The sequence below is a fragment of the Rhinolophus sinicus genome, chromosome 3 (genome assembly GCF_057876585.1).
Source record: "Rhinolophus sinicus isolate RSI-liver-muscle chromosome 3, RSI-T2T, whole genome shotgun sequence".
Classification (NCBI taxonomy): domain Eukaryota; kingdom Metazoa; phylum Chordata; class Mammalia; order Chiroptera; family Rhinolophidae; genus Rhinolophus; species Rhinolophus sinicus.
In genome coordinates this window covers 193,056,868-193,071,300 of record NC_142503.1, presented here as the reverse complement: position 1 = coordinate 193,071,300, position 14,433 = coordinate 193,056,868, and the positions used below count along the sequence as shown (strand labels likewise).

At 47.3% G+C, this 14,433-nt stretch overlaps 2 protein-coding genes across 7 annotated transcripts in view; one reads left to right on the top strand and one right to left on the bottom strand.

Moving 5' to 3' along the window:
- LOC109454771 (interferon alpha-inducible protein 27-like protein 2) overlaps positions 1–3,850 on the bottom strand; it is an 11,329-nt gene extending 7,479 nt beyond the window's left edge. Inside the window, exons 1-5 of one of the 3 annotated variants that reach the window (XM_074327001.2) lie at positions 3,705–3,850; positions 3,435–3,576; positions 2,152–2,229; positions 1,564–1,682; positions 1,312–1,458 (exon numbers count right to left, since the gene is read on the bottom strand). In XM_074327001.2, the coding sequence (XP_074183102.2) occupies positions 1,312–1,458; positions 1,564–1,636 (220 nt within the window). In that variant the 5' untranslated portion in view covers positions 1,637–1,682; positions 2,152–2,229; positions 3,435–3,576; positions 3,705–3,850. The remainder of the gene's footprint in view (positions 1–1,311; positions 1,459–1,563; positions 1,683–2,151; positions 2,230–3,434; positions 3,577–3,704) is intronic. The other 2 variants (XM_019745749.3, XM_019745739.3) reach the window with 2 other exon arrangements.
- Positions 3,799–14,433, top strand: part of DDX24 (DEAD-box helicase 24) — a 24,469-nt gene continuing 13,834 nt past the window's right edge. For 2 of the 4 annotated variants that reach the window (XM_019745704.3, XM_019745690.3), the window contains exons 1-5: positions 3,799–3,936; positions 5,272–5,991; positions 9,703–10,251; positions 11,460–11,613; positions 11,836–12,351. In XM_019745704.3, the coding sequence (XP_019601263.2) occupies positions 5,277–5,991; positions 9,703–10,251; positions 11,460–11,613; positions 11,836–12,351 (1,934 nt within the window). In that variant the 5' untranslated portion in view covers positions 3,799–3,936; positions 5,272–5,276. Of the gene's footprint in view, positions 3,937–4,434; positions 4,619–5,271; positions 5,992–9,702; positions 10,252–11,459; positions 11,614–11,835; positions 12,352–14,433 lie in introns of all 4 variants that reach the window. The other 2 variants (XM_074326999.2, XM_019745696.3) reach the window with 2 other exon arrangements.

Below are 14,433 nucleotides of genomic sequence, written 5' to 3'. Positions count from 1 at the left end.
AACCACCCTCAAGAGATCTTGTTAACTACCCTGTAATCCGATCCCAGCCTTGCGATCTCCCACCTCCATGTAATCATCCTTATGGCCCTTCCTTAATCTCAAATGCATAAAAGAAGCTGCAAAACTTATTCTCTAGAGCAGGACTGTCCATACTTTTTTCAACATTTTTTACCAAGGGCCATATGCGGTAAAATACACAAACAGCCGGGCCACTCACTGGAGGTGAAGTAAACCTCACATGGTTTATTTAAGTAAACTAAATATATTTTTGGAATTTGCTGAGGGCCAATTAAAAATGGATTGCAGGCCGCAGTTGGCCCACGGGCCGCAGTTTGGATACCCCTGCTCTAGAGCATTTGAGATTTTGCTCCTCAGCATATGTCATCAGTTTGACTTACATAAACTCTTATAAAAATTCTCTACAGGTTTGGACGTTTCTTATGTCAACACCACTTATAAGAGGTGCCGAGAGGAGTCAAATTCATAGAGACAGAAAGTAGAGTGGTGGTTGCCAGGGGCGGGGTGGGGAGGACGGAATGGAGAGTTCATGTTTAATGTGTAGAGTTTCAGTTCTGTGAGATGAAGAATTCTGGAGGTTGGTCGCACAATAAGGCAAATATACCTGCTAACACTACAGGACTGTACACTTCTAAATGGTCAAGTTGGTAAATCTTATGTGTATTTTGTCACAATTAAAAAACAAATAGAGTGCACCTTTTCCTGCCCTGTTGCTGGGCTGGCCCCACCTTAGAGACGAGACTGCTCTGTAAGGACTTATCAGAGTAAATGAGCAACCAGGCTCTGGGGTATCACGGAGGAACAGGACTGGAGAAACGAAACTCACTCAGGCCTTGGGTGCTGTGGGCCAACAGGTCAGGGCAGTGACAGGGAACTTTAACTGGCAAAGAGCGGGGCCTGAGCATGAGCCTGCTGGCTGACCAGGAGCCTAAGGCCAGTGTGACTGGTCTCTGTACCACCTAATCGATGTGACCTGGCACTGGGAGACCTAGGAGAGTTACATACAACTATCCCTACACTTTGCAACAAACCGATCAAGGCCCAGAGAGGGCTCATGACTGGTTCTGGGTTACCCAGCAAGTCAGCAGCAGAGCCAGGGTCTGAAGTGTCGTCCCTGTGACTCTAGAGCATCACGTACTTCATCTCCAGTGTACACCGTGCCCCTCTTCTGACAATGTGGGTGTAGCAGAGGGTCCATCGGGGACTTGTACGTTAATGCTGACAACTTAGAAGACTGAGCTGAGCAGTGAGGTGAGGTGACGTCTGGGGGACTGGTGCCCAGGGACCAGTTACCTGCAGTGCGGGAGAGATTCCTGCCTCCATCTTTGGGTGGTGGGTCTTTGGAGTCAGAGCCATGTCCCTCTGGCCCCGGAGGGGGCCCCTGTGGTGGCCCCCCAGGAGTAGAACCAGCAGAGGATGACTGGGGGACTTCATCTTCCTCTGGAAAAGAAGCGGGGTCGGGCACAGAGAGGGGACAAGTAGCTGTGAGACCAGAGGTCCAGCCTGGGCCACCTTACCTCCCAGAGCTTCCCTGAGGGCACTCACCATCTGACTGGAACTCCTGTAGGAGGGCTTCAGCAGCAAGGCCTTCTCCATCCTCTATGGCTTTATCTGACATCTTAGAGGCAGTGTGGGAACACTAGGTACACAGCCTAGAGTTACCACTGTTTTTCCCAGAAAGAGTGTGTGAAAACCAGAAGAGCTGTGCCTGATTTGTGATGAATTGTGGTATGGATGGGGACACCTCTCCACTGCCCTGAGCCCTGCCCCCTCTGTCCTATAGCAGTCTATGGGCCACTCCCAGTACACTCCCCAAATCTGCACAGACTGCAGCTTTTTCACTTAAGGACTGTTTGGCTCCCTGATCTTCAGGATTCTATTCATCTCTAATATGCCATCTCTGTCCCCTGACTATTGCCCCATACCCAGCCTAAGTCTGAGGGCTTGACAATAACCTGGGTTGGGACAAGCCCGGTTGCCCCCAAAGTCGCGGGGTAAATGTGGGCTCAAACCCCTTCCCAGCACACTCACCTCTAATCACAGTGACAGCAGCCCTGGATGGCAGCAAAGCGGGAGGCTATGAATGGAGTCCTGCTGCTCCCTCCCTTCCCCATTTCCCGGGCCCCTGCCTACCTTGAGGTAATTGCAGTGTTGGAAATCCCGTGTGTAGTATGGCTTCCGAGGACTCCAGCAGGCATATATAGTTCCACCCTGGATGACGTCCCACCCACGTATCGAGTATCAAATGAAACAAATGAGTCATTCTTAATCTAGGCTGGTAGACCTAACCTTTGCCTTGCAAATATGAGGATCGGGGGAATGTGGGCTGGTCTACAGGATAGTCTAATCTCAACACATCCCAAAGCACCATATATGATACTCAGTTTCTCTAATCCTCTAAGGATGGCCACCTGGTTTGCATGGCAACAGGAGAAAGCTTGGGTCAAGTCAGAGGAGATGTCCACACAAACCAAGGCATATTTAGAACCCTCACCCACAGGGAGAGAGCTAATATAATCAATTTGCTAATTTTGCTTTGGTTGGGAATTCTGGTGGATGGCCACAGACTCCTTTGGTAGTTGCCTTGGGAGTTGTTTAGAACACAGAGGACATGCTGCTACTGCATTAACCAAGTCACTGTATTTCAAGGGCAATCTGCCACCCCACCCAGGCAATGCAGTGGCCACTCTATATATTCAATGTGCTATATTTACTGAAGGGTTAGTTGCTAGGGCTCATATCTGAGCTAGGGCATCAGCTTCCTGATTGCCAGGCAGTGTCAGTGCTTCATGAACCAAGACGTGGAAAACAGTAAGGACCCAAATGTCTTTCCACGTATCTTGATCCCACAAAGGCTTATTCATGGTCATCTACCCCTCTGTTTCCCATTGTCCAAGCCACAGGGCTAATCCCTTTAGAACAGCCAAACTGTCAGTGCAAAAGGTTAATGACCAGGCCTCCCCCTCCGAGGTGTGTAACTGGCCCAGAGGAGACAGGAACATTTGACCTGCCATGGGGGGGAGGGTCATGCAGCCCTTCCTCCACACTCTCCCATCAGGGACAGCTCTGGTCTCGTTATCAGATTTCTTCAGTCACCACTTGGGTACAGGCTCTATGCTACCCAGACTCTTGGGGACACACTGTCAAGTTGCCCCAAGAAATGAGTTAAGCTCTGTCCCATGGTGGCTCCAAGCTGGTGGGGAGGCTCACTAGATCTGCACTTGGTGAATTCCGTCATTGTCCTTTAGGACTTTCCAAGGTCACCAGACAGTGTATGGGAAAGGTTCCCCAGATGGTCCCGCGACACCCACACGAAAAGGTGATTATCTATTGTAAAGCTAATTTCTCTGCATATAACAAAGCAGCCAGTTTAGCTTGGTGATTAAAGCCTGGGCTTTAAAGTCAGGCGGACCTACCCTAATCATCATTGAGCAATAGGAGAGGCGCGGAAAATTGCACCTCCAACATCGGCTGGTTGGGTTGTAAATTAAATGCTGAAACGTTTGCAAGGCCCAGGCACACAGTAGGTTTAACACGTCGACAGTCACTGCACTAAACCTAGACCAAGAACACAAGAAAACACGTTTCCGTGAGTGAACTGGCGTAGAGCCCTTCTGGATGTAGCACAGCGCCCTCCCCCTGCTCCCTAATCCAGAGAGGGCCCCCGCCCGCGAAGCCAGACTCACCGTCCCCAGGGCGGTCCACTACCGCACTGCACAAGTCCGCAGTCGAGCGGCAGCGAATCAGGTGGCGGCGTCTAGAATGGGGGCGGGACATCCTGCCGCACCGCGCTCGCATGCGCGAGTATAAGCCCCGCCCCTGAACTGCGGTTTGTGCTGCGGCCGAGGCAGCGCTGTGGTGTTTAGTAAGCCGGTGGTCCTGCTCCGTCTGTGGGAGCCGAGGCGGCGTCTGCTCACTGTGAGTACCGGCGCTGGAGCGGGGCTGGGGCCGGTCCCCGAAAGGAGCTGGGGGCGGGCTCCTTGGCGCTCATGTCGGGCCTCTTCAGCTCATCAGGTCCAGAGAGGCGGCTGCCGGCCCCGTCAAGCCGCCTGTCGACCCTGCGCCGGGTCCCCTTCTGTGGGTCTCAGGGCTCGGAGGCCTCGTCTTTTCCGCTTCGTGCGCCTGTTTATGCGTGAGCGGAGGCGCTAGCGGCAGTCACAGGGCTGGACGCCGCGAGCAGGCCCGCTTGCTCTGCAGGTCGCACTCCGCGTCCCATGTGCGTGACCATCCCCAGTGCCTCTCATCATTGAACTCCAATCGGTGGTGCTTCTGGCGCTCGGCTTCGGTGGGTGGACCTTCCTGCGCCGGCGTGCTCACCCCGCGGGGCGCCATGCTGAGCGGTTTTTGACGTGCGTCACCTTTTTGTATTCGCCTAAGCGTGCAATGACACGCAGCCTCATCACCTTCCTTTTACAGACGCGGAAACAGGCCCAGAGGAATCAGTGCATTCGCCACAGACTCAGCGTTGGCTAGTGATGGTCCGGCTTTGCACGGTGGCTGGTTCACCTTTGTCTTTCTCACAGGGGCTGTTATTTTGCTTAACCTTTCTGAAAGGGGAGAACAAGGATCAAGTTCCACGCAAACTACTACCGCTTAAATGGTTTGTAAATCAATTAAAATGTGATGAGAAAGATGGACGGGATGGATCGGCTTTAAGCCATTTGGCAAAGGCCAGAATGGTGGAGCAGGCGTTTAAATGTTCTTGGGGCAAGACTTGAGGAGGACGAAAGCTCTGTTCACTTTGAATAAAGCTGGCCTCCAGCTGCCCTCACCCCCCACCCCTGAAAAAAAAAAAAAAAACACCAAAAAAAAAAAAATTCTCACTCTGCCTTCAATGTGGCTTGAGTATCTCAGTCTTTATCCTCCATGCTTTCCATAATTTTATTTATTTTTCTACAACATTTTGTGACAGGTATTATGAGGCCCCTCCTTCTCTCAAAGAGATGAGAACGCTGAGGTTCAAAGAGGATTAAGCAGGGTTTCCCAAGGGAACACAAGTAGTTAAGTATTGGATATGGAATTCAAACCCCATCCAGCTCATAAGTCTTTGCTCTATATTCTGTTCTAGGCCAAGCTATCTGATTTGTGGGTGTATTTCTTTTCCTTTTTTGATCTTCTCTAGCTGGGAGCATCAGTGTTCAGAGCCGTCTTTGCAGGGCCTGATATTCTATAGGCTGCTTAGAAAATATTTGTTGCCTCAGAATCCAGTGCTTTTCAGTTGCCAATCTAATGGAACACTTCTCTCCTTTTCAGCAACCATGAAGTTGAAGGAGACAAAATCAAGGTCAAAGGCACCAAGCTATGGCAAATTTCAGACAAAGGGAATCAAGGTTGTGGGAAAATGGAAGCAGGTGAAGATTGACCCAAATATGTTTGCGGATGGACAGATGGATGACCTGGTGTGCTTTGAGGAACTGACAGATTACCAGTTGGTCTCCCCTACCAAGAATTCCTCCAGTCTCTTCTCAAAGGAGGAGCCCAAGAAGAGAAAGGCACCAGCTGTCTCAGAAGGAGAGGAGGAAGGAGATTCTAGCTCCTCAAAGAAAAAGATGAAGTTGAAAAAGAGTAAAAATGTGGAAACTGAAGGAACCAGTGCTCAGAAAGAGTTTCAGGTCAAAGATGCTGAGCCAGAGCCCTTGGGAGATGGTACAGTTTGTTCTGATCCAGAGATAGGGGAGATGGCATCAGAAAGCCCAGCCCAGGCTATTCCAAAAAAGAAGAAAAAGCAAGGGAAAAAAAAATCAGAGCCTTCCCAGGATAGTACTCCAAACGTGCCTAAGAAAGCGAAGACGTGGATACCTGAAGTGCATGACCACAAGGCAGACATATCAGCTTGGAAGGACCTGTTTGTACCCAAGCCAGTTCTCCGAGCACTCAGCTTTCTGGGCTTCTCTGCACCCACACCAATCCAAGCTCTGACCTTGGCACCTGCCATCCGTGACAAACTGGACATCCTTGGGGCTGCTGAGACTGGTAAGGGCACCCTTATCTGGCCAGGGCAAGGTTGCTTCTGGATTGAGCCTGTGGCTGCTAACAGGCTGGATGACTGGGGAGAGGGGCAGAAGCAGTGGTAAATGAAGGTGTTTTAGAAGCCAACCAGCTCTGGGTTGAAGTCTGCCATCTCCTAATTGGTACCCTAGGCAGGTCATTTTATCTCTGTGCGTCGAATAGACACTATTATAAAATGGAGATAACAGTACCTACTTCTTTTGCTGTGGGTTAAATGTAAATGCTACAGCAATCTGAAATTTACACAGTACATTGTGAGTAATCTGCAGATGGTTTTTTTTTTTCCTGTTCTTCGGCCTTTTCTAAATGGCTCAGAGGGGTAAACTAGGGCTAAGATGAGCCCTCTGGAGAGGTAGCTCTTCATTAGTATAAGGGATAAGTGTCCATCTCTCAACTGTGGTCCGAAGATAAAATGGGCTGCTTTGGGAGTTGGTGAGTTTATTGTCATTGGAAGGATTTGAATGTGTGAGAGATAACCATTGGGTGGATTTTGTAGGCAGGTTTGGGCATCAGGTGATTGTTGGCACTAGGCATTGGTTAAAGTTCCCTTATTCCCTGGGCCTTCTAAGACTTTGTGAAGCAAGACAGGTTGCCGCTCCCTGGGTGGACTAAACTACTGACTAGGGGGAGTGGCTTGTACTGCCTGGAACTATTAGTCCAACTAGACCAGCAGTAATTTCTAATATGTATTAGAAATTACATATTTCAGTGCCAGTGAGCCACATATGTAATTTTAAATTTCCCCGGAGCTGTATTAGAAAGGTAAAAAGTAATAGGTGAAAATTAATGTCAACAATATATTTAACCAATTATATAAAAATATTTCAATATGTAATTAATGTAAAATTATTAATGAGATATTTTACATTCTTTTATACTAAGTTTTCAAAATCTCATGTATTTTGAACTTAACAGCACCTCTCAATTGAGAGTAACCACATTTTAAGTGCTCAATATCTATATGTGGCTAGTGGCTACTACTTTGTGTGGCATAGGACTAAACCCTCTAGACACTTGGTGCCTCGGGTTTCTAGAAGAGTGGTCAGAAAACTTGGGGTGAGGTCCTACATGAGAGTCACATAGATGGAAGAGTCAGGAAACCCCAAGAAAGGGGAATGGAGGTAATAATAACAACTTAGAACATTTACTTAGCATTTAAAATGCATCGTGCGCTGCGGTAAGTGCATTATATTGATGAACTCAGTTCTCAACCACCCTGAGGTAGATTCCATTATTATTCCCATCTAACTGATGCGGAAACTCTGCCTCACAGAGGGTAGGCAGCGTCCCTGAAACCGCACAGCTGAAAGGGGTAGTGCCGGGATTCTAGACTGGGTCGTTAAGCATTCTGCTACGTTGCTTTGGTATGTGCAGAAGCCTGGAGGTAGGTTTCTGGAAGGCGGAGGCAAGGCTGTGTGAGCCACTGTGGCTAGAACCTGACCTTGGGATTCATACCACAGCTCCTGTCAGGCCTCCACATGGATTGTTGTGAGTCTGCAGGTCCAAGGTTCAAACAGACTTGGGGCTGTGGTCAAACTGCTGCCCATGGAGACAATAAATATACCCATCACCCACACAAGATGCTTTCGGCCCCTTTGTCATCTCTCCTCCCTGACCTCTCTCCTTTTCATCCTCAGGCAACCTCTGATAGATTTTCCTATCACGATAGATCACATTTTCCAGAATTTTATATATTGGAATCATACAATATGTATTTTTGGAACACGGGTATCTGTTGTTTCAAGCAGCATAACTTTGAGATTCAACCATGTTATTGAAAATACCAGTACAGTACGTCTTCACTTAATGTCTGTTAATATTTTTCCTCTTCTACCTTCTTTTGGATTAAATATTTTTTGTGATATCATTTTATCTATTTATATTGTCTTGTTAGCTATAACTCTTTGTTATGTCCTTGTAGTAGTTGCTTTTGAGGTCACAGTATATATGTTTAATGTGTCACATTCTACCTTCGAGTGATAATGTACTACTTTACATGTAGTGCGAGAACCTTGCAAGAGTATGTTTCCGTTTCTCCTCTCCTCTGTGCTTTTTGTTTTATACTTTGTGTTAGAAATCCCAAAATACATTTTTATTGTTTTTGCTTTAAGCGGTCAATTATTTTTAAAAGAAGTGTAACTAGGAAAAGCCCATCTTTTATATTTACCCATGTTACCATTTCTGGTACTCTTTATTCCTTTTGGTTGATCCAAATTTTCATCTGACTCCACCATTTCTTCTGCATGAAAGACTTCCTTTAATATTTCCCTCCCTTCCACCTCCCCCCCCCAACTCCGGTTCAAGCCGTTGATTCTCAGTCTAGTTGTGTAGGACACAGCTCCCTGGCCCATGCTGGTGTTATGAGCCTTGCACTCCCCCGGCTGAGGCAGTCGGTCGCCGGTCATTGGTCGGTGCTCACAGCAGCTCTCGTGGGCTGCCAGCCACTCAGACTGGTCACCAGCGGCTCATGGCCGCACATGGTAGCCGGGGGCAGCACACAGCAGCCTGCGGCAGCTCACGCCAACCTCCAGCTGCTCACGGCAGCCCAGCTCTAGGGAGAGCTGTTGTTCACAAACTTAGCTGTAGAGGGTGCAGCTCACTGGCCCGTGTGGGAATCGAACTTGCAACCTTCGCGATAGGAGCACAGCACTCCAACCACCCGAGCCACCGTGCTGGCCCCTCCTTTAGTATTTCTTATAGTCCAGGTCTACTGATGATAAATTATTTCAGCTTTGTACACCCAAAAATGTTTTTATTTCGCATTTGTTTTGAAAAAGATTTTTGCTGAGTGTAGAATTCTAGATTATCAACTATTTTTTTCAGTTCTCCAGATACAGATGTTGTTACACTGTCTTCTAGTTTTCATTGTTTCTGATGAAAAGTGCTGTTTTTCTCATCTGAAGGTTTATGGGTCTGTTTTTGCTCTCCTTTTTTCTTACAGTTCTGGCTTATAGTACCTTGTTTCCTTAGGAGTTATTTTTTTTACTGAGAGCTGCTGATTTTCCTCTGAGAATTCTTTGAGGCCTATGATAGAGATTTGTTCCTCCAGAGATCACTTATTTGCTTCTGCTTAGGATGTTAGAACTACTTTAAAGTCTCAGCTTGAGATGTTTTGTTTTGTTTATTTGTTTGTTTGTTTGTTTTGACCACCCCGATATCGTGAATTTGGACTCCATGTACATTCAAAGGCCGGGTTGAAAATGTTCAAGCATAGACAAAGCATGCTAATTTAAAAATTTTTCCTCAAAAACTAAGAAAAAATTTTTTTTACTCCCTCCTTCCCCACCAAAGAAAGGTCTTGGTAAAATACTATACAGATTTCCATTCCCTGCCCACCATGTGTTCCTTAGCAGTTTCTCTCTCTCTCTCTCTCTCTCTCTCTCTCTCTCTCTTTCTCTCTCTCACACGCACAAACATGAACAAAACTCGCCCATCTCTAGTGTTTCATTGTTTGGACGTGGATTCAGTGCCAGCCGGCCCGATTTTTCCTCAGGCTCCTCCTAATATAGGTGCAGTGCTGTTACGGGACCTGTGCAGGGTGAAGGAGCTTTGGGTTGGTCAAAGTGGCTCTTGGCTCTTTGAAGTGTCCCTTATTCTGCATAAAACAACCCAGACGAAAGTATGTGCATCTGTTGATTTGGTTGTTTTTTTCTCCCCGTTTGTTTTACTTCTAAGGAAGTGGGAAGACTCTTGCCTTTGCCATTCCAATGATTCATTCGGTGCTGCAGTGGCAGGTGAAGAAGAAGCCTCCCCCAGCTCTGAGTAACACAGGAGCGTCACCTGGCGAGACCAGAATTGAGGCTGAAGCTGAGACTGGGTCACCCAGCAAGGCTGAAACTGACTGCGGAGCTTTGTCGGATGAGATTAGCATCGAGAGTGAGGCACTGCCCAGTGAGGCTGGAGCGAAGGCTAGAGCACCACCCAGCAGGGCGACAGCCAAGACGGGAGCTGCCATCTCAGACCACCTGCTCCCCTTCTGTGATGATGATGCTGGTGAAGGACCTTCTTCCCTGATTAGGGAGAAGCCCGTCCCCAAACAGGAAGAGGATAAAGAGGAAAAACCTGACGAAGAGCAGACTGGAAAGCTAAAACGAGAGTTAGGTGGCAGAACTGCCACCTGTACAGCACATCCAGAGCGTCCCCTGCTTGGCCTGGTTCTGACTCCCACTCGAGAGCTCGCTGTCCAGGTCAAACAACACATTGATGCTGTGGCCAAGTTCACAGGTGAGGTTTGGTTCCGTTTAATAAATATTTCCTGAGAGGATCCTAAATGCTGGTGGCAAAGGTGAATGAGCTGCAGCTCCTGCCCCTACGGGGAGCCTTGCTCATCTGTCACAGAATTTAAAACCCTACTGAAAATTGAGTGGCACTTCCTCAGTTCTCCTAAGAATGACACATAGCTAATGCCATTCTAAATGCTTAGGAACTTAGTTAATTTATTGGATACAATGGATGCTGTGGCAGGGGTTGGCAAACCACCTGTTTTTGTAAGCAAAGTACAGCCATTTTTTACATATTGTCTATGGAAGCCATCGTGTGACCAAGGCAGAGTGGAAAGTAGTTAAGCCCACAAAGCCAAAAATGTTTAGTGGACTCTTTAGGAAAAAGTCTGTCGACCTCTGCCTTGGGGCATTTAAACTTAATTCTCTCAGTGAATTCCTTTGGGGCAGGGCTACACAGTGGGTATTTTAATTATAACAAAAGCAGCAGTCACTTACCAAACTTACTGTGTGCAGAGCACTTTCCTAAGCACTTTGCCTGCATGATTCTGTGTGTTTCTTTCGCACTGGATACCTTGAGAAGCCGTCCACGAGACAGAACAGAACACTAGGCATTAGAGGAGATTCAGAGTAATTCTAATTGAGGGGAAGGGGCAGGGCTTCTTAGGGGAGGTGTGTCACAGCTACAAGTAACGTTGCCAGCATCGTGCTGCACCACTCTCAGTTTTTCTGGAGCTTTGAATGTACGCGTGCCTGGGTTCAGATCCAGCCCTTTGGTTGTGGTTGGAGGGGATGGAGAAGAGAGAAATGAGGTTGAGGAAGTAGGCAAGGCCCAGATAGAAGACTTGGTAAGTCCTCTAGGAGTGGCACCAACGGTCAGGCCAGGTCAGCTCTTTTAGTACCCCCTGGAGAGAGGAGCAGTGCTATCGTGTTTCCCCGAAAAAAAGGCCTAGCCAGTCAGCTCCAGTGCGTCTTTTGGAGCAAAAATTCATATAAGACCCAGTCTCGTTTTACTATAATGTAAAACGGGGTCTTATATGAATTTTTGCTCCAAAAGATGCTTTGGAGCTCATTGTCTGGCTAGGTTTTATTTTCGAGGAGACACGGTAGTAACTGACAGTCTCTGCTAATTTGGGGGTGCCTATGTCAGCTGTGGAAGAAAATAAGCAGCTAGATTGAATAACAGCGTCCCTTATGTTTTGTGTACCATAGGAATTAAAACTGCTATTTTAGTTGGTGGAATGTCCACCCAGAAGCAGCAGAGGATGCTGAAACGCCAGCCTGAGATTGTGATCGCCACTCCGGGCCGGCTGTGGGAGCTAGTTAAAGAAAAGCACCCTCATTTGAGCAACCTTCGGCAGCTCAGGTGAGAGACAGTAGCTCCCTTTTCCCCTTCATCCACTTCATGTTCTGAAGTGGGCCTCAGGTGACACGGTAGTGTATGTAGTGCCTTCTCCCTGTTGTTGCAAATCGGTGATGGTGGTCGTGGGTGGGTGTGTGTGTGTTTTGAAGGTGGGGTGGTAGTACAGTGCTGTACATGATTCCTCTTACCTGCTCCTAACCAGTTCACGTGGGTCTGGTTCTGCAGGTGCCTGGTGATCGATGAGGCTGACCGGATGGTTGAGAAAGGCCACTTTGCTGAGCTTTCACAGCTGCTAGAGATGCTCAGTGATTCCCAGTACAACCCAAAGAGACAGACTCTTGTTTTTTCTGCCACACTGACCCTGATACATCAAGCTCCTGCTCGAATCCTCCACAAGAAGCACACTAAGAAAATTGACAAAACTGCCAAGCTTGACCTCCTTATGCAGAAGATTGGCATGAGGAGCAAGCCCAAGGTCATTGACCTCACAAGAAATGAGGCCACGGTAGAGACGCTGACAGAGAGCAAGATCCATTGTGAGAATGATGAGAAAGACTTGTATCTGTACTACTTCCTGATGCAGCATCCAGGCCGCACCTTAGTGTTCGCCAACAGTATCTCCTGCATCAAACGCCTGTCGGGGCTCCTGAAAGCCCTGGACATCATGCCCCTAACCCTGCACGCCTGCATGCACCAGAAGCAGAGGCTCAGGAACCTGGAGCAGTTTGCCCGTCTGGAAGAGTAAGGCAGGCCTGCGCCCAGAGCCCAGTCTGGCCATTGGGTCAAGGTCGCTGGGACGGTGGGGAGATGGTGGGAAGCTACCTTCTATCATGGGGGCCTTATCAGTAGGAGGTATCCTTTTTTATGTGCCGTGTGAGGCAGGCTCACCCTCATCTAGTGCATTTATTTGGTCGCTTAGTAATGCCCAATAGAAAAGAAACTTCCTTAATAATGAGTAATGGTGATAGTTATACCAACCATTATTGAACACTTACTAGTAGATTAAGTACTGTGCTGGCATTTTAGATAACCTGTCACATCCATTCACTTCTAATGTTCTTAAGAAGCAGAATAGGCTGTCTGAGATCAAACCCTGGCTGTGCCACTTCTAGCTGGTCAAATTACTTCTCTGTGTTTCAGTTTTCTCATAAGTAGCATAATAATAGAAGCGACCTCAGGGGGCTGTTATGAGAATTAAATGAATTTATGCACATAAAGTGTTCAGAACAAATCCTGGCACTTAGTATGTACTTGCTAAATGTTAGCTTTCATATTTACCAGTCGTCATTATTACCATTATTCTCATTTTATCGATGAAAACAAGTAAGATCTAGAAAAGCTAATCAGCTCGCCTGAGGTTTCTCAGCCTGGCAGAGCTGGGCCTCAGACAAGCCTGGCAGCCCCCAGAGCTCATGCTGTGCTCTACATGCTGTTGTCCATCTGCTTTGGGGACAGGCTGATGCTCAGGCAGCAGGGGGCAGATTGTCAAGATAAAGGCCTGGGCAATTGAGGCCTATTTTAAACTGACATTTGCCACAGTGTTTTTTTGTCAGGACTATTAGTTTCTAGAACAAGTGTCTGGTTTACCTCCCTTATTGAATGTTGGTAGGTAGAGTTAGTAGTTGACTGGATCAGGGATTTGCAAACTATGGCCCATGGGCCAAATTTGCCTCACTGCCTATTTGTAACTAAAGTTTTATTGGAACACGGCAAGGCCCGTTCATGTATTATCTATGGCTGCTTTTGCACTGTAACGGCAGAGTTGAGTAGTTTCAACAGGACTATCACCCACAAAACCAAAAATAATGTATTTGGCCCTTTACAGAAATGTTTGCTGACTTTGACTTAGAGCAGGGGTTTAATGTTTTACAAACTTTACTTTGCATCACATTCTGCAGACCGACCTCAGAGACACAGTGAATGGGGACCCTGAAGGGCCCATAGAATCTTACGTTTTTAAGACAGGCTTCAAGTGCTTTGGGTTTTTCTCAAACTATACATATGTTAAGAAACATCATTCCACCCATATTACCAAGTTCTTACTGTGAACCAGGCCCTGTTCTAGGGGCTGGTAATAGCACAGTGAAGAGTGCGAAGTCTCTTGGAGTTTACATTCCAGGGGAGGGAAATCATAAATTGAAAAGTAAGTATATATACCGTGTTTCCCTGAAAATAAGACCCAGCCGGACTATCAGCTGTAATGCGTCTTTTGGAGCAAAAGTTAACCGGGTCTTATAGTAAAATAAGATTAAGTTTTGCTCCAAAAGATGCATTAGAGCTGATGGTCCGGCTGGGTCTTATTTTCAGGGAAACACGGTAGTTGTCAGGTGGTACTAAGTGCTAAGTAGTAAAGTTATGTGGGGAGTATGCAGACTGGGTGTGTGGTCAGGGAGGCTTCTCTGTTAAGGTGAGATTTAAGCAGAGAATAGAAGAAAGTAAGGAAATGGGAATGATCTGAGGAAGACCTTTTAAGACCTGAGATAGCAAGTGCAAAGGCTTAGAGGCAAGGCCACGTTTGACATGTTTGAGGAAGAGCAAGGACATGTATGTGACCAGAGGTGAGTAAGTGGAGGGTGACAGGAGATGAGGTCGCTTACCTAGAATATGTGTGGCCTCACTAATTTACTTGAGGTGGTCTTTAGTATTGCAGAGCGTGGCTTGGTGACTGTGGTCAGTGAGACCCAGGATTGCATCCTGGCTCCACAACTGAATAGCCGTGTATGTACCTCGGGAAGTTAATCTCGCTGAGCCTAAGTTTCTAAATCTGTAAAAAGGGGGAAAATAGCATTATGTCATAAAGTGTTTGTAAGGACGTAGTGTTTA